At 47.0% G+C, this 25649-nt stretch overlaps 1 protein-coding gene across 1 annotated transcript in view; it reads right to left on the reverse strand.

The window, feature by feature from the left end:
• Nucleotides 1–25649, reverse strand: part of AGAP1 (ArfGAP with GTPase domain, ankyrin repeat and PH domain 1) — a 622443-nt gene that overhangs the window by 74017 nt on the left and 522777 nt on the right. The window contains 1 exon segment of the mRNA XM_074264417.1: nt 8676–8753. Within this exon segment, the coding sequence (XP_074120518.1) occupies nt 8676–8753 (78 nt within the window).

The following is a 25649-nucleotide window of genomic DNA, read 5'->3' on the forward strand; positions in this document are numbered from 1 at the left end:
CCTGCTCCCCACCTGAAATGAGACCACGCGAGTGTTCCTTATGGTTTAATAACATTGTGTGATTGGGCTCCCAGGGATTTAAACAGTTTTCCATGTTTAACGGTTATTCATGGAAAGGTCCCCCCTATAATAGTATTTTAGCACCATGAACCTGTCGAAATCAACCTGCCCAATTACCCCAAACTACATTAATAACACCGGATATTACACTAATTGTGTCCAGTTTCTATGCAGACAAGGCCCCGTGGGGCTAATTTTGCGTCCTCAGGGGCAAGCAACTCAACCATCAAACCGATTTCACCAGGAATCCCTCCTCATTACACAAGTCTGGGCTGTCAAACTTTTTTTTTTAAAGGTTAATGGGCCAATCAGTCATCAATTATTTCTGGGGAACCTGGCAGGCAAAGGGTTAAAGTGCTAAAAAGCAGCTGCCGGGCGGCCGTCCATTTGGAAGTTGTTATCAACAGGAGACATCTGAGGAGGCTTTTGGGGGGCGCTGCGGAGGGGGGAAATGGAGGCAGCCAGAGGAGCCAGTGTGGGAGAATGGAGAGCCGGGAAGACAGACCGCCGGGTCTTTGCCAAGACTGCTGGGAGTTGTTCTCCGTCAGCCTGGGCGCAGCCATTGTCAGTGCAGGGCACAACGGGCCCTCTGTACTCCAGGGGAGGGAGGACCACGAGGGCAGATGTGGGGCGCACTGGGAGTCACTGAGACAGGTGAGCAAGGGAAGCCCGGAGTCCGAGGGACACGTCCAAAGTGGCAGGGGCCTGGCTCTCGCCTCTCTCGGCTCCAACCTGAACATCTGAGACAAGTCGGGGGCCTCAGGACACGATGGAACCCAGAGGGCTGGTCCAAGTCCGGACTCGACAACCCGCCTTTCTGCACTCCCCTCCCCAGGCTCGGGACAAGGTGCTATTTATCATCCCCTTTTCCAGAGAGTCCCGGTGACTAGTTAAGGGTCACAGAGTCACTGCCTAGGATTTGAATTCGGGGCTCTGAGGGGTCTGGCATGGTTTTTAATGGACTCCATGCTGAGAGAGCTTCCACTTTGGACAAGAGCAGCCTCATTTTGAGCGGGAAAGCAGGCGTTTGCCCAGAGTCACTCAGGAGGCACACAAGCCCTGCCTTCGTCCTCCAGCCGGGCTCCAAAGTCCCTCAGAGCCCACCCAGGGCAGCCCCTTCCATTTCCAGAGAAGGAAACTACATGTTCTCGGACTCAAAAAGCTCACTGAGGATCAGTAGTTTTGGTGGGATGTGAACTCAGGTTCTCTGCTTCAGTGTTCACTTGTGTCCAACTCTGTGTGACCCCATTTGGGGTTTTCTTGGCAAAGATACAGGAGGGTTTCTGTTTCCTCCTCCAGTTTATTTTACAGATGGGGAAACTGAGGCAAACAGGGTGACTCGCCATGCTCGAGGTCACACAACCAGGGAGTGCCTGAGGCAGGATTAGGATTCACGAAGTTGACCCTTCCAAGCCCGGTGCTCTCTCCATGGCATTAGGGGATCCCTGATATTCCTTGCAAACTCTCAAAACTGGTGCCAGAAAGACGACATCTTGTCAATCAGTCAACAAGTCAGCCAGCCAGTGAGGGTCTAGCTAACAGTTCCCAAAACCTGCGTTCAAACCAGGCCGCGCCACGTCCCTGAATGCCGGGAGGTGGGCAGAGGCCCAACAACAAGGGCTTTTGTTTTCCCCATCGGGAGGGTCCGGCCTGGAAGGCCCATTTTTAGGAGCTCCTGCCATTAGCCTTGGCGTTGAGCACCGCAGGGGCCGCGCCTTTCTTAAATTAAGGAAAGTGGCCCAAGCAAACCCCTGAAAAAGTAATTACCGCTTCCAAAATTGAAACCATCTCCGAGAGGCCGGAGGAACGCAGGCGACCGCCTTTGCCAAGGACGGCGCGCGTCCTCGACCTGCCCGTTGAGCCCAGATTCTGCCCGAGCCAGCGAGGCGGAAAGGGGAAGGGACCAAGCCCTCCTCCTCCTGAAAACCCGCTGCTGTGTCTGGCATAATTTGTTTAGCTACAAGAGGGCCCGAGGTATCATTACCATTTGTCAGTCGGTGTCATTTATCTTCATAAATTTCACAATAAGTGCGTTTATTAGCCGTCCCAATTACGGAAATATATTTGTGCTGTGTCCCACCGGGCAAGGCTGGCGAATACCTCTCTCCCTTCTTCTACAAGTCCTCGGCACGTCCAGGGGAAGGGGGATCAGCAAGCCCCCGGTGGCGGGCCCCAAGAGCCCTCTCGGTCTGCATCTGCTGGGGACAATCTGATCATGTCCTGGGCTTGGTTCCCAGGTAGGGAACTCATTCCTTTCCAAATGTTTCCCAAGATTTTCAGGGGGTCGTTGAGCTAGGAGGAGCCTTAGAGATTTCACAGATGCGGAAACCGAGGCCCCGAGAGGGGGACTTGTTCCAAGTGCCTCGGGCAATGAGAGGCAGAGCTGGGATCAAACTCGAGCCCGCCCAACGGCTTCTCCAAAGCAAATGTAGCTGACTTGGACACTCACTAGAGACAGTAATGACTGAGAGATCGCTAGATTTGGAATAGGAGGACACGACTTCAAATCCTACCTCAGACACTTCGTAGCTGTGTGAGCCTGGACAATCTTGCCTGCCTCAGTTTCCTTAACTGTAAAGTGGGGACGGAGCGTCATAGCACCTGCTTTATTACTAACTACTGTGTCACGCGGAGGCGGGACGATTCTTTACCGCATGTGGTCTCTCTAAATATGGGAGTGACCCCGAGTTACTCTGGGGTCCCCGCATGTTAATAGACTTTCTCCATGTACAAATGAGAGGCCACAGAAACACCAAGGAGAAAGGCTTCCTAAATGGCTTCTAAGCCAATGCAGTGTGGAGGTCATTTTTGGTCTTCACAAGTGAGCCGATTGGTACCTTTTTAAAGAGATCGGTGGACATGTGCTTGAAATTTTTTGGACTATGAAATAAATGCTCATTTTCTATACCTTTCCTAAAAACCAGCCCAGAAGAAAAGGTTGAGGAGGAGGAGCAGTTTCCCTGAATTCCTATGTATCCGTCCAAGTTAACATTTCTCCTCTAATTGCTCTTTCGCCAACGAATGAAGAACTTACCAGGACATTTAGGCGCCCTCTTGTGTCCCCTACCTCCCCAGGAACTTTACATGTTGGGAAACTGAGGTTCGGGTGGTTACATGTTTTACCAAAGTCACAAGGCAGAGAGTAACTACTTCACTCACAGGGGTGACGGGGATGGAAAAAAAGAATGCTTAAAAGCATTAATAAAATCAGTTTAAATAAGTGAAGGGGCCAATAAGGCTTCCCGGCTGGCTCCTCCACTCGCCTCTACCATCACACTCCCCCCTGTGGATCTCTTCCATGTGTTCTCCGCTCTAAGAGGTGAACTTGATCATCGCTACCACGTGCCACCGACTCCCATCCCTCTCCCAGCTTCCCCATAGGGACTCTTCTCCCCTCCGTCCTCCACCACAAAACGGAAGCTCCGTTAAGCAAGGGCCAACTTATTTCTTTTTGCCTTTGGCTCCCCAACGCTCAGAGCAGTACCTGATATATAGAAATTACTTAAATTACTTAAAACAATTTATCTAAAGGGACAGCAAAAAAGGGGAAAAAAAGATGTTAAAAAACGGTGTCCCTAAAAGTGGCAACAAAAAGCGGACAGCGGCGGCGAGGGGTCCAAAATGAGGCAAGCTGAAGCTGCCCCGTCGGCTTGGGTTTGGGGGTGGGAGGGGAGCGACTGTCCAGGGCCGCCATGCACTAAAGCAGCCGCTCTGGACCGTGAGGCCAGGCCGGAGGCGGGAGCACGGGGGCGCACGTCCCGTCACAGCCACGCTCTCAGGACAGAGGCCCGCTCTGCTCACTGCCTGGCCTGTGGCCTCCACACCCAGCATATTCTCACGGCCCAGCTTGGCCCCCGGGAACTTCAGTCAGACCGGGGGTCGCAGTTAGGCTGGCGCAGGATCGTGGCCTGGGGGGAGGAGGCCGGGCCGGCCTGGCAACGGAAGAGGCCGCTCCTTCTTCTAAGTGCACTAATCCTCAAAGCTAATGTTTCTGCAAAATGTCGCACCCTCTGTGTCACTCGATTTGATTCTCCCATAACGGTCTGAGAGGTGGCGCACTGCCCTCGTGGGTGCCGCATTCCTCCCAGAGAGACTAAATCAAAAGCCCCTAACACCCAGTCCTTATCAAAGGAAGTGTGAGAACGCCCAGGCCCGGCAACGCTTTTTGTGGAAATCCCAAAGGCTGGGAGAAAAAGAGAGAAAACATGGAAGTCACTTTTCATCTTAGTTTTAAGAGTAATCCATTTCTCAGAGTAGTTTGGACCTGACTGAAGCATAAGAATATTTTAAAAACTTGTTTCAAAATGTGTATCTGGGTTTAGCATTTAAACATCACTGTTACAATAGGTATGTAGTGACAGCGTTTCTAGAATAGGAATCTCGGGAGTAAACCCCTCCCATTTCAGGCTTGGTGAGTTTCAATCTTACGTCCCCCAATGACAGATGTACAGGAGGTCCAGAGCGTACTCCTTCTCTGCTGTTCTAGAGCTCTATACGCAATGGCTGCTCCGTCCCCAGTGTCGGTCAGCAACATCTCCGTTCTCTTCATCCATCCATCCAACAATGATCCATGTACCCATCTCGCCACATCCATTCCTCTGTTTGTGTACCATCCACCCATCCTTCCGTCCATCCTTCATCCTTCCGTCCATCCATCCATCCATCCATCCATGCCGCCATCCCTCCCTCCATCCTTCTGTCCATCCATCCTTCCATCCATCCCTCCCTCCATCCTTCTGTCCATCCATCCTTCCATCCATCCATCCATCCATCCATCCACCCATCCACCGATCCATCCTTCCATCCATCCTTCATCCATCCATCCATCCATCCATTCCACCCATCCACCGATTCTCATCCTTCCGTCCATCCTTCATCCTTCCGTCCATCCATTCATCCATCCATCCATCCATGCCGCCATCCCTCCCTCCATCCTTCTGTCCATCCATCCTTCCATCCATCCCTCCCTCCATCCTTCTGTCCATCCATCCTTCATCCATCCATCCATCCATCCATCCACCCATCCATCCTTCCGTCCATCCCTCCATCCCTCCATCCATCCATCCACCGATCCATCCCTCCATCCATCCATCCATCCATCCATCCCTCCATCCATTCATCCTTCCGTCCATCCTTCATCCATCCATCCATCCATCCATCCATCCTTCCGTCCATCCTTCATCCATCCTTCATCCCTCCCTCCCTCCCTCCCTCCCTCCCTCCCTCCGCCCACCTGAGCACCTCTCCTTGGTAAGTCACTGCACTGGGCTGGGGGGGGGGCGGGGCGGTGAGATCTGTCAGATGGGGCGGGAGAGCTCTTCTTCACCCGCCCGCCCCCCCTCTGCTTCCCGTCTCTGAACCCAGAACCCCCCCTTCCCCCCCCCAGGGTCAGACACCTCCGGGGCTCCTGGAGCTGCCTCGTGGTATGGTGAGGTGGGACACTGGCAGAGGGAAGGTCAGGACACAATGTGGGGTCCGAGTGGGGGCTCGGGTGAAATGGCGGCACTGCCGGAGCTGGCCGGTTTGCCGGGTGCTTCTTTCTTCCCTTGAGGTAAGAAGTGGCTGTGGGGGAGGGAGCCCGGTTGGAAGTAAAGGGGATGAAAAAACAAAAGATGCTCATAAAAATGAAGAAAAAGGGGCGTACACGTGGGACTGCCCGCCATGGGGGAGGGGCGGGGAAGCTGAGACAAGTTTTTACGAGGGTCAATGCTGAAAAATGGCCGGTGCTCGAGTTTTGTAAAGAGCGATAATAAAAAGAAAAGGAGTTTGTAACAAGTCTGAGGGGAAGTTCTAGTTTGGAGCAGCGCATGGTGGTCGAGGAGCTGGGCCTAGTTAGGCTGGAGAAGGGGGAGGGGCAGCTCCTCACCGGAAACGTGAGGGGACCTTCCACGGAGGGGGCGCGGTCCGCGTTCTGCAGGGCTGAAGAATCCCTTCCCCCCCCCCCTCCCCCCCCCCCCCCCGCCAGAGCCCCAGAAGTGGCAGGGCGGCCCCTGCTGGCCAGGCATCATCCGGACGATAGGGGTGGTGATAGAAGGAAAATCAGAACATATGCTCACAGCACTTTTCATTCATTCCCTCAGGTACACGAGCAAAAAAAGAGCTTGGAGGTCTTCTGGGAGGAGGAACCCAGAGGCGGAGGCCGCTCCCATCCCTGCCTCCGGTAGCTGGGGAGCACCTCAGTTCTGACGTCATCGGCTATCTCCGAGGAGGGAGAAGCTCCCTTCCCCGCCCCCGGGCGCGTCTCTGGGTTCTGTGGAAGAGCCCATTCAGGTCACTTCAGGCTGAGGGACCCCGGTCTCTGCTTAGTGCTCCGAGTCACGTGTGCTCATGTGTGCTCACGTGCTCGGCTCCAGTCCCAGAACCCAGGGCCCTAAGAGGGTGTAAGAGGCGACTCAAGGGTTAAAGTCCAAGGACAACTGGCCCAGACTGGCAGCGACCCCGCAGCGGCTTCCCGGCGCCCGACTACGAGGGGGGCCGCCCCCCCCCCCCCGGGGATGCTCGGGGGTCCTTCCGAGAGACGGGAATGTGGAGGCTCGTGGGCGCCCCCCCCTCTCCCCGAATGTCCAGCGACAAATGTGTCTGCTCTGCACACACATACACATTCACTCACACACACAATTACAATCACACTTACACACACTCTCAATCACACAATCACGCTCACACACACTCACAATCACACAATCACGCTCACACACACTCACAATCACACAATCACGCTCACACACACTCTCAATCACACAATCACGCTCACACACACTCACAATCACACCCACACACACAATCACACTCAATCACACAACCACACTCATACACTCACAATCGCACACACTCACGCTCACAAATCACAGACACAATCACACACACATACACACACTCACAATCACACTCAATCACACACACACAATCACACAATCATGCTCACACACACTCACAATCATACTCATACACACTCACTCACACAATCACACTCAATCACACAATCACACTCAATCACACAACCACACTCATACACTCACAATCACACACACGCTCACAAATCACAGACACACAATCACACACACATACACACACTCAATCACACTCTCACACACACAACCACACTCACACACACACAATCACACACACACTCACAATCACACAATCACGCTCACACACACATTTGGGCGGGAAAAAGGGGAACCAGCTAAGGGAAGCTCCACCCCCATCGGCCTCTTCCACCATGGCGGCCAGAGCTGCTGGGGCTCTGGGCGGGCGGCCTTTTTTCACCTCCTCCTTCAGGGCTGTGGAAGGAGGCGCAGGCCCGGCCCGCGCTCGGAGGGGCCGCCTCACCCCAGGTCTGGGCCCTCACTTCGGCCGGCGGCGGGAGCGGCCCGGCGCCCGCCGACACACCGTCATCGTGCGGGAGGAAAGGAAGGGGAGCCGGTGCATAAATCACCAAAGGTTAATGATCAGGATGGGAACGGAGGGACTTGTTTACAGAAATGGCTGCAATTTAAAATTTACAAGAGATTTAATGCCAGCGCCCGGCAATTGCTAAAATCAACAGCCCAGAAAACAGTGACATTAAGAAAAATATTACGCTTCTAATCCTTCCCAAATAAGTCAATTAGTGTGAGGGCCCGCGCGCGCCGTCACTTGACCCAGGTGGCTCGCACTTAGGTGAAAAAAAATTCCCCCCATTATCCCGAGCTCAGTGGGTTGTGACTTATTTTGCATCGCCCCCCTCCCCCCCACCCCGGCCCTCTCGCGCCGGCAGAGCTGGCGGGCGCTCCTCCCCCCTCCGCTGGCATCAGAATAATTCTGACCCTTGACATTTGTAATAATCAAAACAAAAGGCAGTTTATAATTGCGTTGTTTCCATGAAAGTGGGGAAAATCCAATCTGTTCTCCCGGCGGAGGCCTGACGGGCGTCCGCGGCCGACGGGAGTCAATTTGTGAACTTTGGCACGGGCGACCTTTAGAAACAGCGCCACAATCTCCCGGATTTACAAGCAGGCCCGCGCATGCAAATGGCCCGGCCGCCGCCCGCGCGAACCGCCGAGCGCATTAGGGAGAACGCTTCCCCAACAAATTAAGAGCGTTCCTTAAATGTCACGGCACACCATTGTGTTTGGCTACAGATCATTACGCCTGATCCGCGCACTTTTAAAACCGGTAATAACTCGGCAAATATTACACTCGGTGCCCACACGGAGAAGGCAGGAAAAAGAGCAGAAAATGGGTTCTCAAGTAATTTAAACATCACCACTCGAGGACTGGAGGGAAAGGTCAGGATTTAAGTAAGCTGAAACGAACATGAATGGGGAGAGGAAATGCACAAACAGAAAAGATGGAGAGACCAGCGCGGGACCGGCACACGCGGGGCGCGAGCATGCACACGGGCACAGCCCGGCCCGGGGGAGGCGGGCGGGGGAGGGGCCGCCGGCCCGCGTCACGTGACACCGAGGGACCCGGGGCGGGGAGGGGTGGGGGCGGGGCTGGCCCGAGATCACACAGACAGCAAGAAGCAGAGATGGAATCTGAACCCAGGACAGAGAGGCGGAGACTGCAGGCAGCGGGGGGAGGGGAGGGCAGGGGGGAGGGGGAGGGGGAGGGAGGCGTTAGTTTGTTACCTTCGGTGTTGGTGCTGCTGCTGCTGTATATATTTCGCAGGCTACCAACACGGTTTAGTTTCCATGCTTTGCGCTTGGCTGCATCCCGAGAGCAGAAAGGGAGGAGGAGGAGAGAGAGAGAGAGAGAAAAGAGACACAGAGATAAAGGAGAGATAGAGAAAAAGAGACAGAGATAAAGGAGAGAGAAACAGAGAGAGATAAAGGAGACAGAGATAAAGGAGAGAGAAAAAGAGAGAGATAAAGGAGAGAGACAGAGACACAGAAATAAAGGAGAGATAGAGAAAAAGAGACAGAGATAAAAGAGAGACAGAGACAGAAAAAGAAAGAGAAAGAGAGACACAGAGATAAAGGAGAGATAGAGAAAAAGAGACAGAGATAAAGGAGAGACAGAGACAGAAAAAGAAAGAGAAAAAGAGACAGAGACAGAAAAAGAAAGAGAAAAAGAGAGACACAGAGGAGAGAGAAACAGAGAGAGATAAAGGAGACAGAGATAAAGGAGAGAGAAAAAGAGAAAAAGAGAGAAAAGAGGCAGAGAAGAGAGAGAAATAGAGAAAAAGAAAAAAGACAGATAAAGAAGAGAGAAATAGGGAAAAAGAGAAAAGACAGAGAGAAACAGAGGAGAGAGAAAAATAATAGAAAAAAAGAAAGAGAGATAAATAGAGGAGAAAGAAAAACAAAAAAGAGACAGAGATAGAGATAAAGGAGAGAGAGAAAAGAGAAAAATAGAGAAAAAGAAAAAAAGACAGATAAAGGAGAGAGAGACATAGGGAAAAAGAAAGACAGAGATAAAGGAGAGAGAAAAAGAGAAACAGAAAAAAGAGAGACAGAAAGAGAAACAGAGAGAAAAGAGGCAGAGAGAGGAGAAAGAGAAATAGAGAAAAAGAAAAAATGAGACAGAGACAGAGATAGAGATAAAGGGGAAAGAGAAAAGAGACAGAGACAAAGACAAAAGAGAAATAGAAAAAAAGAGACAAAGAGAAAGAGAAACAGAGAGTAGAGAGAAATAGAGAAAAAGAAAAAGAGAGATAAAGGAGAGAGATTAAGGGGAAAGAGAAAAGAGACAGAGACAGAGGCAAACGAGAGAGAAATAGAGAAAAAAAAGAGACAGAAAGAGAAAGAGAAACAGAGAGAAGAGAGACAAAGACAGAGAAGAGAGAGAAATAGAGAAAAAGAAAAAAAGATAAAGGAAAGAGAGAAATAGGGAAAAAGAAAGAGACAGATAAAGGAGAGAGAAAGAGAGAAACAGCAAAAAAGAGAGAGGAGAAAGAGAAATAGAGAAAAAGAAAAATGAGACAGAGACAGAGATAGAGATAAAGGAGAAAGAGAAAAGAGACAGAGACAAAGGAGAGAGAGAAATAGAGAAAAAGAAAAAAAAGAGACAGATAAAGGAGAGAGAAATAGGGAAAAAGAAAGAGAGAGAAAAGACAAACAGAGGAGAGAGAAAAATAGAAAAAAAGAGAGACAAAGAGAGGAGAAAGAGAAAAAGAGAAAAAAAGAGATAGAGATAAAGGAGAGAGAAAAAGAAAAAAGAGAGAAAAGAGACAGAGAAACAAAGAGAGAAGAGACAGAGAAGAGAAATAGAGAAAAAGAAAAAAGAGATAAAGGAGAGAGAGAAATAGAGAAAAAGACAGAGATAAAGGAGAGAGAAAGAGAGAAACAGAAAAAAGAGAGACAGAGACAGACAGAGAAACAGAGAGGAGAAAGAGAAATAGAAAAAAAAAGATAGGGAAGAGACAGAGGACAGAGAAAGAGAAACAGAAAAAGAGAGAGAGAGAAAAAGACAAAGACAGAAACAGAGGAGAGGGAGAAACAGAAACGAAAAGAGAAATGAAGAGAAAGAGACACGGAGAAATAGAAACAGAGGGGAGAGAGAGAGAGAGAGAGAGAGAGAGAGAGAGAGAGAGAGAGAGAGAGAGAGAGAGAGAGAGAGAGAGAGAGAGAGAGAGAGGGAGAGGAAGGAAAAAAAAGGAAAAGAAAAAATGAAAAGGGGGAAAAAAAGACCATCAAAGTAGCATGTGAGGCATAACACAGGACACTCCCATTCCCCCGTGCAGCACCCACGGGGCTGGGCTGGGCAGCAGCCCCCTCTACCCCTTCTCATGTGGATCCTAGAATACAGGGGCTAAGCAGAGGAGAAGGGAAAGCAGAGCAGCCTCAGCTCGCTGCTCACCCATGAGTGTCTCTGGGCACTGAGCCTCTAGCCTCGTCCTCGGGTGCTCCCCACGCTGGCATCCCTTCTGCCTCAATTCGTGTGTGTGTGTGTGTGTGAGCATGGCACACATTGAGGCAGTTGGGGTTAGGTGCCTTGCCCAGGGTGTGCTAAGTGACTGAGACCAGATTCGAACAAGGATCCTCCTGACTTCAGGGCTGATGTTCTATCCACTGCGCCACCGAGCTGCCCCGTGGCTGCCTCAATTCTAAGAGAAACTCTAACGTCCCCTTGGCGCCTGTGCCAGCCTTTTCTTGGGGTTTCTGCTCCCAGGGCAGACCAGCCTTCCTCATCCATAACAAGCATCCCCCTGGGCAGGGGTACACAGGGGCCATTTGGAAGTGAGGAAGATGGACAGTCTCCATCACCTCCTGACTTTAAATCTAATCCATCTGCAGGCTGGAGGAAGCGTCCTCTGTATGCCATGTGCTAATTACAAAGACCAGAACGGGGGCCAGGCCCTGCTCGTAGGAGCTTCCATTCTATCCGGGGTGACAACATAAGGCGGAGGCCCTCTTGGAATGGACTGATGTCGCCATATGGTGTATACAGAGAACTGTCACAGCCTTATCTCCCTCGGTTTAGTGAAGTTGCCTGGCACATAGTAGGTGCTGAGAAAATGCTTGTCCCCTTTCCCCATCCCCCAAATACAAGGCAAAAAATGTTTTTTGGAGAGGAGGGGAAAGCAGGAGCAGCTGGAGCAGGGGGAAGGGCCTCAGCAAAGGCAGATGCATCTCTTGGATGGCTATTTTACTCTTGGGGAGCATGGGACTCCAAGTCAATGCTAAGGGACAGCAGAGTGTTACTTTTCACTAAAGGGCCCAACACCAAGCTACGGAGCCTCTCGTCTTGGTCCAAAGGGAGAGTTTTGGGGCTAAGGCGGGTTTGGAACGATATTCGCCCCTGACATCACTTCCTAAATGCACACATATTCCCATCACTTGGTCTTTCCTCACTTCCCTCCCCCTGCCCCCTCAACAGTGGTGGCGAAGACCACTCCAACTTTTGGGCTTGTCTTTATTTTCATCTTCAGAAAGCGCTTGGGGTTTGGGGTTCTGGGAGCAGAGGTTTCGGGCCTACAGGATGCTCGTCACCAGGGACTTGTAAGGATCCCAAGGTCGGAGCTGCTGGAGGAAGGGCAAGCCCACGTACGCTCCGTGACAGCGGTCATCGAGACCGGCAGCTGCCCCATGACAGGGGAAACTACAGCCTGCTCAATGCTGAGAGGGAGGGGGGACAATGGCCGAAGTCACAGGGGAGGGTTCTGTTTACAGTGCTAGGAAAAAATTTGTCTGTGTGTCTCATTTAGTGAAAGTCTTGAGCAGTTCTAAGTCTATCCCCCAGCAAGCGAAGCATCCATCCAGTGTCCCAGGGACCCAGACTGGCCGAGGGATGTCACATGACAGCAGATTACTGACACGTCCACTTAGAAATGATCCTCCTCCCCAAGACAGATGCAGGCCGAGACCTGGCTCATAAGGAAGCTGAGCCTACACTAGGCATGCGTTCTGCCCGGAGGGCTCCGTCTTTGGGGGTACACAGCAGCGGAAGCAAACATTACAGCAGCGAGCAAACATTAAGTATTCACCCACAATCTTTGATTTTTCATGTACCACGTGAAACACTAGCAATACAAATATGAGGACCAAACATGGGGGCACGTAGGGTGCGGGAGAAGAAAAGCACAACAGGCTGCACACAGAAATAAAATCTACACAGAATAATTTCTGGGGGTACAGTGGGGGCGTTTGCCACTTTGAGAAACTCTGACAACAGGCGTTTGATGGACAGGAACAGGAGATATTGTACATAAGGGCATTTTCTTAGGTCCCCAAAGCAACACATTTGGGAAACCTACAAAAACTTAGGGTTAAAAACTTGCCACCCCCGACCTTACTCATGGACTGTTCTTACTGCCCTCACAGATGACAACTCTCTATGGAAATAAAAGGAAAACTTTCTGTCACCGAGGCGTGAACCTTCTAGCGACAGGCCTGTCCCAACCCGGTGGATTGGTTCTTGCATGGCAAGCCCAATCCAAGTTGGTCACTGGGGCCTTTTCAGACTGGTAGGGCTCGTTGGAATGTGGGCGGCGCTCTTGATGTAGGTCCCCAAGAAGATCCTGTCCATGACGTGATGAAACAGCAGAAAAGGACTATATATATACACTTTATAATTTATAGTTTGAGGAGGTTCTGATTTCTCCCACCTCTAGGTGCTAAACCCTGCCTCAATCTCTAAGCACTAGCCAAAACGATCTTATTTTGTAGATACTTAATTTACACACACATGTTCTCCCATTATTCATATCTATTTTCTGGGCACATGTAGCTTGTTCCAAAGGATGGCTGACTTTGCGCACGTGGGGCCTTTTTCCTTTGCGCACGTGGGGCCTTTTTCCTTTGCGCACGTGGGGCCTTTTTCCTTTGCGCAAGTGGGGCCTTTTTCGTTTCTGCAGAACCCAGAAAAAAGATCTACAACAGAGGTACAATACGGCTTATAGACAGACTGAATATTCAACACAGGCAAGACAATGAAAGAAATACCAGCCTCCGGCTATCGATCCCCAGCCCCCCGTGACGTTTCAGCCTTTGGAGTCTACATCCCTCTCGGACACGGTTGTAGCATCTCTACAAGCTAGGAGATTGCTTCTTTGTCAAACAGGTCCCCTTCCTCTCCTCTCCTTGCCGATGAATTTCTCCAGAACGTGGCCCATCTGGTCCTTGGACAACCGGGTCCTCACCTGCCACTGAGCCAAAGACACCAAATTCTGCTAGTTTGGGAGAACGGGCTGGATCCTTCCCCTGATGGGAGAGCTTGGGAAGAGCCGGTTTTCGCAGTGTATGGGAGATCTGGTGGTTTAGCTGACTAGGGAGGGTTTAGTTTGCCTAGCACTGAATGACCCAGAATTCCCCTCTCTCCCAAAGCCACACTTGCTATTCCATCAGCTCACAAATTAATTTTTAGGTGTCTTCTAGTATGAATGACATGCCCTTCCAGAAGGAATTCTTCCTCTAGACAGATTGTGAGCTCCTTAAGAACAGAACAGAGACCATTATTTTTGCTCTGTATTCCCAGCACTTAGTACAGTGCACGGCACATAGTAGGTGCTTCAGAAATGCTAGTCGATTGATTCTCCATGATGGGATCCAATGTTTTTTTTTTTTTTTTTCTCTCCCTGCAGTGCTCAGTAAGGAAGAATCAACTGCCCCCCTTAGGTGAGCAATGGCTTTCCCGAGCTATGGATATGCTTAATTATTCCAATATTCAAGGTTTCTTGTTTTCCTGAACACTTAAAAATTCTAGAAAGTCTCTCCATCTCAAGCTGCCCCATTTGGTAGCTTCCAACTTGCCTTTCCCCTGAAACATTTACATATAAATAAGCCAAGTCCAGGACGAGCCCCTCTGAACGGGAGGGGATCTCCAGTCCCCACTTAGAGCCTTTCTCCCCGTCTGACGTCTTTCATTTTTCAGATACCCACTCCCATTATAGTAGGGATGGAGAAGGAGAAAGGGAACGTGCAGCCTGGTTTTCTATTAACCTATTGATGAAATAATCAATTTTAATGTGGGAGATGCCAGGCTTCTTTCTCCCTTTGAAAAAAATGAACTTTTCCAGCCTGATATTGAGGTCCTGCTACAAGCATTTGTCTCCTGTGGCGTTGATTGCTCCAAGTCTCCTTCTTCAGGAGCTCCTCTCCAAGTAAATACAATTAGATTATCCTCAAGAAAACTTAGCCGATGCTAAGGAAGGCTGCTGGGACCCGGCACTGAGGGTGCTTCCTCTCTTCCTAACAAGGCCTCCTATGCCAACTGCCTTTGCAATGGCGCCGGCTATTTATGGAAAACAAGGAAGATTCGGCTTCATTATTTGTGTGGCTCTTGTTAGAGGTGAAATCAGCCCGTTAGGTTTTAGTCAGACCCTCTGACTCAAGCGAATGACAATGGAAACATGATGATGAAACATCATTTTCTCAGTGGGGGAAAATACTTTGATGGAAAAAAAAATGTTTTCAGGGCTGAAAAGTTCTTTTAAAAAGAGCCCAATAGGATGAGTCTATATCATAAAAACTAAACTTTTAAAAAATACCAGCCTTGAACTGTTTATTATTAATGTAAACATGAAAGGGTAAAGCACGAAATTTACCATGGTAACTTTCATGGGGTTACTCCAGTCGATTTTCTTTAATCTAATGACTATTATTAATAGGTTTTTATGATGTCTGTTTAAAGCTTTTTAGGCTGAGTGATTTTTTTAAAAGTGCCATTTGGATTTAGATCCAAAATACAATCTTGGATCTGGTAGAGACTAATTGACCAGCCAGAATTTAGATGGTTGAGATTAAATTCCTATTGCTTTGGTCTACAAAGTAACTGATGCATTCTCAGTTCCGATCTGGGTGGGCCAATAAGTCATTATGGGAGACTTGATGATCCAAAGCACTGTGTGTTACCAACAGTTTGTTTAATGGCGCCAAAGCTGAGTAGCTCATCAACCATTTGTTGTTGTTGTTATTGTTGATCCGATGTGAAATTTTGGCATCTCGTAAGTGGATTCTGATGCAAGAAATGTCCAAAAGGAAACGGCTAAACCTTAAAAAAAAATAAACATTTCCCCTTTCCCCTCAGTCACTATTGGCCATAGTTCTAAAGAAAAAAAAAGAAGGGATTAAAAGGCTCTTCTAATTAAAAAATGTAGAGGGGGAAAACGGGCGCACTATAACTTCAACATGAAAATAGCCAAATAAGTTTGCAAAGAGTTGTGTTTTTTTTTTTTTTTTTGGAAGGGGTGGTATGGTGAATGAGGTTAATGTGAACAAGATAAAGGCATCCAATGACCTTTTCCCTTCTGGGGGAGAAGAAAGGATGGGAAGCATTAATAAAGAGGCCCAGTGTATGCAATTTCTGCCATGGGGCCAGGGCTCACCAGATTTTTGTAGTCTTTTAAATCCCATGGTAAAGAAATGCTATTTTGGGGCACCATCTGGACTTGGGTAGTAAACTGACTCCCTCTCAGACAATTTACTTTGTGTACCCTGGCTGAAAACCTGATGCTACTTTTGGCCTCCCTCTCCCTAAGGCAATCTGCTTCTGCCCCACTCTACACAGCTATTGTGTCCATGGTGAAGGCAGAGCAGGAAGGCGACTCTGTTGGGGGTCTGTCTTACTTGAGCCTGAAGGCCTCCTGAGCCAAATCCTGTCCATCCTGGATCATAATCTCAATGAGAAAAAAATATATATGTATGGATAGGGATATTAATTTCCAGAGAAGCTTCCCCGCCCCCCTACACACTTGGCCTTTCCCTAAGATTCCTGCAGCTGGATGACCAAACAATGTGTATCGTAACGCCTCCTAATTATTAACAGACAGCCAGGATCATTTCAAAGAGGGTGAGAAGGGGAGAATGTACAAACAGCCTCCTTGTGCTAAGTCTAGGTTACTGGGAATCATTTAAAGTTAATGACTCCCAATTATTAGACATCACCTTATTTTTGCAGGCTCTGCCTCAACATCTGTGTCTATACCACTGGAGGGGACTTTCCAATTGGGTTTTTAAACAGGAATTCAGGTATCCTGATTGTATATGGCCTATCTCACTTTTGTTTTTATTTTCTAATCTTCTTCTTCATGTCTGAAGCTCATCCTTCCAAAGCAAATTTCCACCCTTAGAATCTGCAGACTGGGTCCCGGGAAACACACGAAAAATGCCCATCGGCCCCTTGGAGTGTTCCCCAAGCCAGGGCTTCGTCCTAAAATCTGCCTCCGTCATCACACCCTGAATCTCCGGACTTATTAACGTCACCTCTGGTCTCCATCTGACAGAGTTCTTTGTTGATTAGATAAATAGGCCTCAGATAGCTGATTAAAAAATGATGCAGCCATTCGGTTGTGTGTTCAAGCCTTGTCAGCCATGTTGGATGTTAAAGTGTGCATGAATTACATCCCTGGAGTGTGCTGAACAGTGCTGATTAAATGAGGCCCGCCACGGCCCTCAGCATCAATTATCAGAAATAATAGGATCTTTTCACCTACGCAGGAAGAAGGGGGCTGGGCTGGAGACAGCGTGCCACTCATCCCTAAGAACGTCTCATCTTTGGCACAAAATAAATAACCTTGTCCGTTCGTATGAGGGAGTTTCAACTTCTGCCTCAAAAAAAAAAAAAAAAAGTCAAATGATAACCTTGTCAGATAATACACCGACAGTCCGCATCAGACTTGCTTTAAAAAAAAAAAAAAAAAAGAAGGGGGGAAATCTTTCTAAGTCTTCTGTAAAATGCCAGTTTTGCAGAGAGGCAAGTCTGTGTTCCTCGGGTATTTCAGGATGACCCGCGCTCTGGGACCCTTTACAGAAAGATAATACCGCGGGCCCCTCGACGGGAGGGGAGGGCTCCCACTGTTGTTGTGTGTGCCACTTACACGTTCACTGGCTCTGAAGCGCCATGAGCTTTTGTTGGCAGCGATGCCATTGTGGAGCTACAGCTTGGGGGCTCTCTCTTTTGTAGCGGCCATGGGACCGAGCCTGCGTTTGCTCAACGAGGTTGTGTCAACGTTCTGTGTTCTCGGAGAATAGCGGGGGGATCTTTTTTTCACAAGATGCAACCCCAAAGATTCTTACGCTATGTGAACTCACTACTTCAACTGTGAAGGGGCTTGACATCACGGTCTTTTTCCTGTAGGATGCCATACAGAGATGTAGTCATGTTGAAACATCCATTAAAAGGCCTTTGAAAGGATTAAAAAAAAAAAAAAAACCTGAGTCCAAGCAAATATAGGGCATGTGTTCAGAAAGCAAAATCACTTCGTTGTATCAATTTCCAGTGGGACTAATGTTTCTTTCATGTTATTCCATCAGCATCTTAGACCATTATGTTTTTAATTGATTTTTTTGGTAATACTGCTGTTACTTCCCAACAGGTCCTTCCCTCACAGCCCCTGCTCTGTAACAAAGAGGTACGAGCCAAACGGACACGGTGACATGACATGAGTCACGTCTGACATTTTCTCATCCCACACCTAGAACCTGCTACCTTGGTGTTGAAAGCAGGGGATAATGTCTCACTATGGGCCTACTGAAGTCACTGCTAATCACTTCATTGGCCAGAGAACTTAAGTTACTCAATGTTGTTTTCAGTGATATCCTATAATTGGAGTCACTGGATGAACTGTTCTCTCCATTCCGCTATATTCCCAAGTTTCTCCGGCTAGTTATATACTGCATTTGTCCTTTCTTATAACGTAACGGTATTTCATTGCATTTGTATTAACCACAATTAGTTAATCTGTTCTCCCAAGTTTCTCCAGTTATTTATATATTATATTTGTCCTTTCTTATATCATTAATGGTATTTCATCGCATTTGTATTAACCACAATTAGTTAATCTGTTCTCCCAAGTTTCTCTGGCTATTTTTATATTTGCCCTTTCTTATAACGTAACGTTATTTATTGCGTTTATATTAATCACAATTAGTTAATCTGTTCTCCCAAGTTTCTCCAGTTATTTATATATTATATTTGTCCTTTCTTATATCATTAATGGTATTTCATTGCATTTGTATTAACCACAATTAGTTAATCTGTTCTCCCAAGTTTCTCTGGCTATTTATATACTGCATTTGTCCTTTCTTATAACGTTAATGGTATTTCATTGCATTTGTATTAACCACAATTAGTTAATCTGTTCTCCCAAGTTTCTCTGGCTATTTTTATATTTGCTCTTTCTTATAACGTAATGTTATTTATTGCATTTATATTAATCACAATTAGTTAATCTGTTCCCCAAGTTTCTCTGGCTATTTACATATTATATTTGCCTTTCTTATAACGATATTTCATTGCATTTGTATTAACCACAATTAGTTAATCTGTTCTCCCAAGTTTCTCCAGTTATTTATATATTATATTTGTCCTTTCTTATAACATAATAATATTTCATTGCATTTGTATTAACCACAATTAGTTAATCTGTTCTCCCAAGTTTCTCCAGTTATTTATATATTATATTTGTCCTTTCTTATAACATAATAATATTTCATTGCATTTGTATTAACCACAATTAGTTAATCTGTTCTCCCAAGCTTCTCTGGCTATTTTTATATTATATTTGCCCTTTCTTATAACGTAACATTATTTATTGCATTTATATTAATCACAATTAGTTAATCTGTTCCCCAAGTTTCTCTGGCTATTTACATATTATATTTGCCTTTCTTATAATGATATTTCATTGCATTTGTATTAACCACAATTAGTTAATCTGTTCTCCCAAGTTTCTCCAGTTATTTATATATTATATTTGCCCTTTCTTATAATGTAAAGTATTCTCTGATTGATATACACCCACAAAATTTCCATTTGTTTTGCCACTCCCTTACAAATGCTGCTAAAAAGATTTCTGTCATTAGGTTATGCAAAGTTATTTTGTTTTTTAATGTCTTTTGCAGCTATTTTACTTCATGATTATTGTAGTCATCATATAGGTTACTTTCCTGTTCTTCACTCTGTATCAGTTTGTATAAGTCTTTCTAGGGGACTCAATTCTTGATAGTCACAATTTCTTACAATGCAAAGAATCTACTATGTAGGTTTGTGATGCTTATGTGACCATAACAAAGTTCAACTCCATTCTCATATTTAGTGAATGTTTTCATGGAACACCAAGTCCACCGGTCATATAATCAACAATATGGGATTAAAAAATATTTAAGCAGAAAAATATTTGTGTCAGATTTGAAATTCAGTTTCCTTCTCAATATGGTACAGCGAAAAACCTGCATAAATTCCACAACCACCAGGACTCTGCAAGTATTTGTCTGTCTATAGCTCTTTTCACTGAGGGCCAGAGGAAAGCAAATGGAACTCCTCCATGGAATGGCACCAGGCCTCTGAATCTCTCTGGACGCTCGCACATTTTCTAAGGGAGAGAACAATTTCAGAAAACTTTCAGGGCCATCATGGAGAATAAAGGAAAAAGAATAGTAGAGAGGATATCACAAATGTGGCTCTTAGTCCTAAGTCTGTGCCTCAGTTTCCTCATCTGTAAAAGGAAGTCTTGGTTTAGATAACCTCTGATGATCACATTCCAGTAAAGTGATCTTAACTTCAGTTTCTCCAAAACCATGCTGACTTAATCGTCCTGACCTCTGATGCCTTTTCTGAATCTATAATTTGCTTTTTTGGTTAAATTCCCAGGAATGGGTGGCTTTCCACAACACGGTACATCTGGCCAAAGGAATTATCCTGGTTGTAATCCATCAATTGTGCTCCCTTTATAGGTGACCATTTGTATCACATGAGTTTGGTTGAAATGAATTATACTGTAATAATCAATGTTTTGCATTTCTACAGGACGGTGAAAAGGGCAGAGCATGGAGTGAAAGTCATGGATTCGAACCCAACCATGGCCATTTGTCACTTGTGTGGACCTTGGACAAGACACTTCATGTGTCTGGGGAAAGGAGCAGATGGCTTCTAATGGCCCTTTGAGCTCCATGCACCTATGGACGTCATTGAGCCTCAGTTTCCTCATTTGTAAATTTAGGGACGTGCTCTCAAGTTTACACATCTAGCGCAATTCCTATATTTAAAAAAATTTCTCCCAAAGTACAGTGAAGCACTGATATCTTATTCAAAATGAGAAAAATTATCTGCATAAGGAAAAAAACAAAAATAATCCTCAACGAGTCCCTAGTTAAGATCATGTCAGGTGAACGCACGTGTACATGTGTCTGAAGGCTCATCTGAGCTTTGTTTCTGGCCGAGCCTGGCTCTTATTGGCATAAATCTGGACGAGACCAAATGGCGGGCTAGCTGATGTGCAGCCAACACCCCCAACCTGACTCCATCTTCCTGAGACAGAAATAAATGTTAATTGGAAACATTTTTCTTTCCCTTACCGCTCACTCCCAGACCTCCCCCTCCCCAGTTTGTCATCTGCCTCAGCAGAAAATTACAGGTCTTTTACACGTAAAAAAATCTTTTTCAACAACCCTGAAAAAAATTGTCTTTTAATAAAAGCTTCCAATTGTACTATCATATTTCAAAGGCAATGACCAGTTAAAGCAGCTAATCCAAGGTATAATTATTTAATGACTACTCCTCATGCTATCTAACAGGGCCATAATTGCTTGGCTGTGATCACTGGACCACCAGCTTCAACACTGGAAAACAAGCCTCCTTAGTGAAGCATTTGATCTCCCAGTCTCTGTAGGTTAGCTTCCACAACCTGGTGCAGGGGGAGCCGGGGAAATGAGACACTGTCGGCATCATCTGTCAATCACGCTTCCTTGATTTGTGACCATTTGAATCAGGAAAGATTTGTGAAGAGAGATGTTATAATATGGCACAAATTCTCTGCTTGCCTCAAAGGCTCCCTTCTCCCACGAAGAACTTTGCAGCGGGGCCTTGGTTACTTGCAGCTTGCACACAGTAGGTCCTCAGCAGAAGGTTTCTTGGCCAGAAAAAGCCCAGGAAGCCGTCTGGATGACATTGCTGCCTTTTCAAAGTGGTTTCTTTTAAAAAGCCTCCTGGTTCCAGCCACATCTCCAGGATCTCGCCTTCATGCCCTCCGTGTTCCTGTCCAAATAGTGCCCTTGCTGTACCTAGACCTGCATCTGTGCCTTCATCCAGGACCTCCCCAGGCCCACTCCTTCCTCACCTCTGCCTCCAAGAATGCCCAGCTCCCTGCCAAGCCCAGGTCAAGAGCCGCTTCCTGCTGGAACCCCATGTGGAGGCCATCAGCTGGGCAGAGCCTCCTTGCCCCCATAAATTGTCTTCTGTAGGGTTTGCGTTCCCTATTGGCGTGCCAGTTTTCCCCATAGGAACAGAGGAGAGAAAGCTTTTGTTTGCTCTTATGGCCCCTTTGTGTTGCTCTGGGCACACAGTAGGTGCTGTGGAGTGCTAATGAGTGAATGAACTGAGGAAAACCCGACAAAGAGAAGGACCGCAGGTTCTTCTGAGGGCCCTTGTGGCCGTCAGCGCCCCACTCCTGTCCCAGGCCGCAGGTTTCGGGCTGGGATCTAGCGGTGTTGGGGATTTCGCACTTTGGGTCACCACCGGCTCTGATTAAACAAGGTCAGTCAGCCTCGGATGTACCACCCCTCCGTGTGACGATGCAACCATTACATGTAAATTATTGTTTTCTCTCCTTCCTAAATGATTCACATCTAATTGGCCGCTTGGACCGACTTCAGAGAAAGTGGCAAGGGCGGCAACTTTTCGGAGAGTCTCCTCATTCACGCGGCTCCTTCCATGAGAAAGAGCTAATTAGGAGACGATTACTAGGCAAAAATCCATCTTCTGGGGTCTTCTGCGGGTCTGGCTGGGATCCACTCTTCATCAGCGATGCACTGGAGGGAGGAAGATCCCTGGACAGGAACAGCCCAGGGGAAGCCCATGGGGTAAATCAAGGCTACATCCTTCCAGTGTGGGTGACCCTCCCCAGAGGCCCAATTTCTGCAGCTATAAAAGGAGAAGGGTCAGAAAGCTAGATCTTACAAGTCCCTCACAGCCTGCAAGCCCCAGGTTCTTCGGGTACGAGGAGGGACTCTGAATTTGAGATTTCGAATCCCTCCTGTTCTTTATCTGCAGATGAAGGGGCCGGGCTTTGAGTCCTCCTGGACACCTCGGACCCTTGCAAAGTGTGCTCGTGGTCATTCGCTCTCCCGGGACACTTCTGGCGCTGGCAGATGACAGGATTACAGCGCCAGAGCTGGATCGAGGCCGTCCACTCCTTTCTCTGGCGGATCAGAAAACAGGCATGAGGGGGGAGCGAGCCAAAGGTTACCGAGGTACCAGGCCCTGGATGGGGGCGCTGCTGCCCTTACCGCTAAGGCCCTCCAGGACCCTCTCCCTCATTCGCCCAGGTTCTCCCTTTGCTAGAGCAGACAGACGGCAGTCATTCTTTCTTGATGAGTGCCAGTGGCCAGAAACATCTCGATTTTTCCAGGCTGGTCACCAGACAGGAACGTGCAGACCTCCATCTGTCTAACCTGGTGCCCCACTGGCACAAACCCTCTGAGGGGCACCTCTAATCAATGGCCATTTATCAGGTACCTAACGGGTGCTAGAGCCCAAGAGTGTGTGTGTCCACAGCACACACAAGTGGGAGTAAGACACAGTCTGTGTCCTGTAGAAATGGCCATTCTAATGGAACCCGAGCACCTCTGCACCTGCACTCGCTGCGGAGGGCAACGCATGAGCACAGCGGCTGGCACACAGTCAGCACTTTGTAACGTCTGGCCCCTTCTTTGTCAGTTCAGACAAGACCTTTAAAGAACCATCTGGTTCTTACTGGCTCCGACTTCAACATCAGAATCACGCTATCCCTTCCTCCCTATGGTGAGGCCAGACATTTAACTCATGGGGGTTTTAAATGAAGGTCAGTCAACCAAGAAGCATTTATTAAACACCTACCATGTACATCCTTGTGCCATTCTAGGAAGCTTACTGTCTACTAGGTGGGATAGGAGGGAGCTACAGCAAGCTCACTGGTGAGGAAATGTAGATCACACACAAAATTAATACAAAGTGATTGAGGTCACCAATCACTACGGAAATCAGGCTCTGGCAGGACTTGAGCTGAGACCCTCTGAGCAAATACAAAGAAAAGGAATCACATTCAATTAAAGAAAAGGAAGCAGCAAATAAGGAAGGGGCCGTCACCTCACAGGCAAGAGCTGGGGTGGCAGCCATGTGCCGCTTCTCATAAAAGCTCCATTGCTGCCCCTGTGCACACCAGGCTGACTCCCAAGAAGCAATGGCTACTCACTCTTTCATCCCAGAGACAAGTGCTCCTTTCCCGGGGTGAAGGATGGATCCTGGCTTTGGACCATCAGTTTCATCTATGGAGTAGGGAGTCTGTAATCTTGCCCGTTATAGGCTGATAAACAAGGAGCATTTAAATCCATTACCAAGGATATATTGTTCTCCATTTTTTTATCTTCCTTTAAATCCAACACGCTCCATTCTGTGGAGAGTACAGGCAATTCTAGTCAAGGAAAAAGGCCCGGGACAATGAAATGAGGCGTTTCCTCTCTCAGGAGTTCGTTCCCACCACATGCATCAACTTTTTAAATTTTCTGGAGTCTTAATAGTTGAAGGTGACCAGGGCAAGAGGATTTTCATCTCACAGTTTCCGATTCATTCAATCCAAGTATAACTGAGCACACCATTAGAAAGGAGGGAAAGCCTTAAAATGTGAGAGGCGCAAAGGGAAAGAGCCGGCCATTTACCCACAACATTGAGATGGTGAATCCAGTCAACCAATATGTATTAAATGCCCACTCTGTGTCAGTGAGCTGGGCCTAGAACCGGACGGGAGAACGAGGGAGGGCTGAATGGCCTCTGGGGGCTACAAGGCTCCTTCAGTGACCCCGAGTTTCTCCCTGAAGCAAGAGTCTATGTTCCATGGCAATATTCCTCTGTTGATGTTGAATGCTTGTGGAAAGGAACCGGATGGCCTCTGAGGAACCCAATGGTCCAATGTGTAAAAGGGGGAGTCTGTAAAAGGGGGTGCACATGAACAGGCTGTCACAAAACGTGAATGAGGGATTATGAAGGAGAGACGGCCTGGAGGATGTCACTGAAAAAATGGTGAGTGAAAGCTCCGAATCGCAGCCCCGCTCATGATCTAAGGCAAAAATGCTACACCGGGTGCACCCCCAGTGGCCAACGTCGGGGGAGAACATGAGGCGAGGTACGTAGGAAGGGCTGGGAATTACTCTGCTGGAGCAAACACTCCCATGGAGAAGACCGAGAATCCATGGAGTCATCAAGTGTCATTCAGGACAGCAGACGATTAAAGAGTGGGGAGAGGGCTACCCAACGCCGAAGGAAAAGGAAGCCGAGGGGGCAGTCATATGAGATAGGACTCTGATGCTGGGTAATTAGTGCAATTTTTTGTTCTATAGGAACTTCTATACACACAAAAAATAAATAAATAAATAAAATCAAGAGATGTAGTATTTGATACAGGAGTTTGATGGTTGGCAATTATTCTAATTTTTTGTTTCCTAGGAACTATATATGTGTGTGTGTGTAAATTTATATGATATATATATATATATATATATATATATATATACATATATATTTACACACACATACACACGTATATAAAAAATAATTAAAAGAAAGATGACAGGCAATCATTTGAGATAGAAGTTTGACGGCTGGTAATTATAATTTTTTGTCTCCTAAGAACTTTCACACACACACATACACATATAAGATAAAGAATGATGATGTAGCCGTTATTTGACATAGGAGTTTTATGGCTGACAATTACTGTAAATTTTTGTTTCCTATGAGCTTTTCTATCTATCTATCTATCTATCTATCTATCTATCTATCTATCTATCTATCATCTTTCTTTCTTTCTTTCTTTCTTTCTTTCTTTCTTTCTTTCTTTCTTTCTTTCTTTCTTTCTTTCTTTCTTTCTTTCTTTCTTTCTTTCTTTCTTTCTTTCTTTCTTTCTTCCTTCCTTCCTTCCTTCCTATCTATCTATCTATCTATCTATCTATCTATCTATCTATCTATCTATCTATCTATCTTTCTATCTATCTACACACAGAGAGACACACATATAAACAAAAATAAATAAATAAATAAAGGATGATGGGGCAATCATTTGAGAGAGGAGTTTGATGGTTGGTAATTATTGTAATTTTTTGTTTCTTAGGAACTGTTACATACATATGTGTCAAACAGGGAAACATATAGTATCTCTATGCATGGATGACTATCCATGTTTTATTGACATAAAT

The sequence above is a fragment of the Sminthopsis crassicaudata genome, chromosome 4, assembly GCF_048593235.1.
Source record: "Sminthopsis crassicaudata isolate SCR6 chromosome 4, ASM4859323v1, whole genome shotgun sequence".
In the NCBI taxonomy this organism is placed as follows: Eukaryota; Metazoa; Chordata; class Mammalia; order Dasyuromorphia; family Dasyuridae; genus Sminthopsis; species Sminthopsis crassicaudata.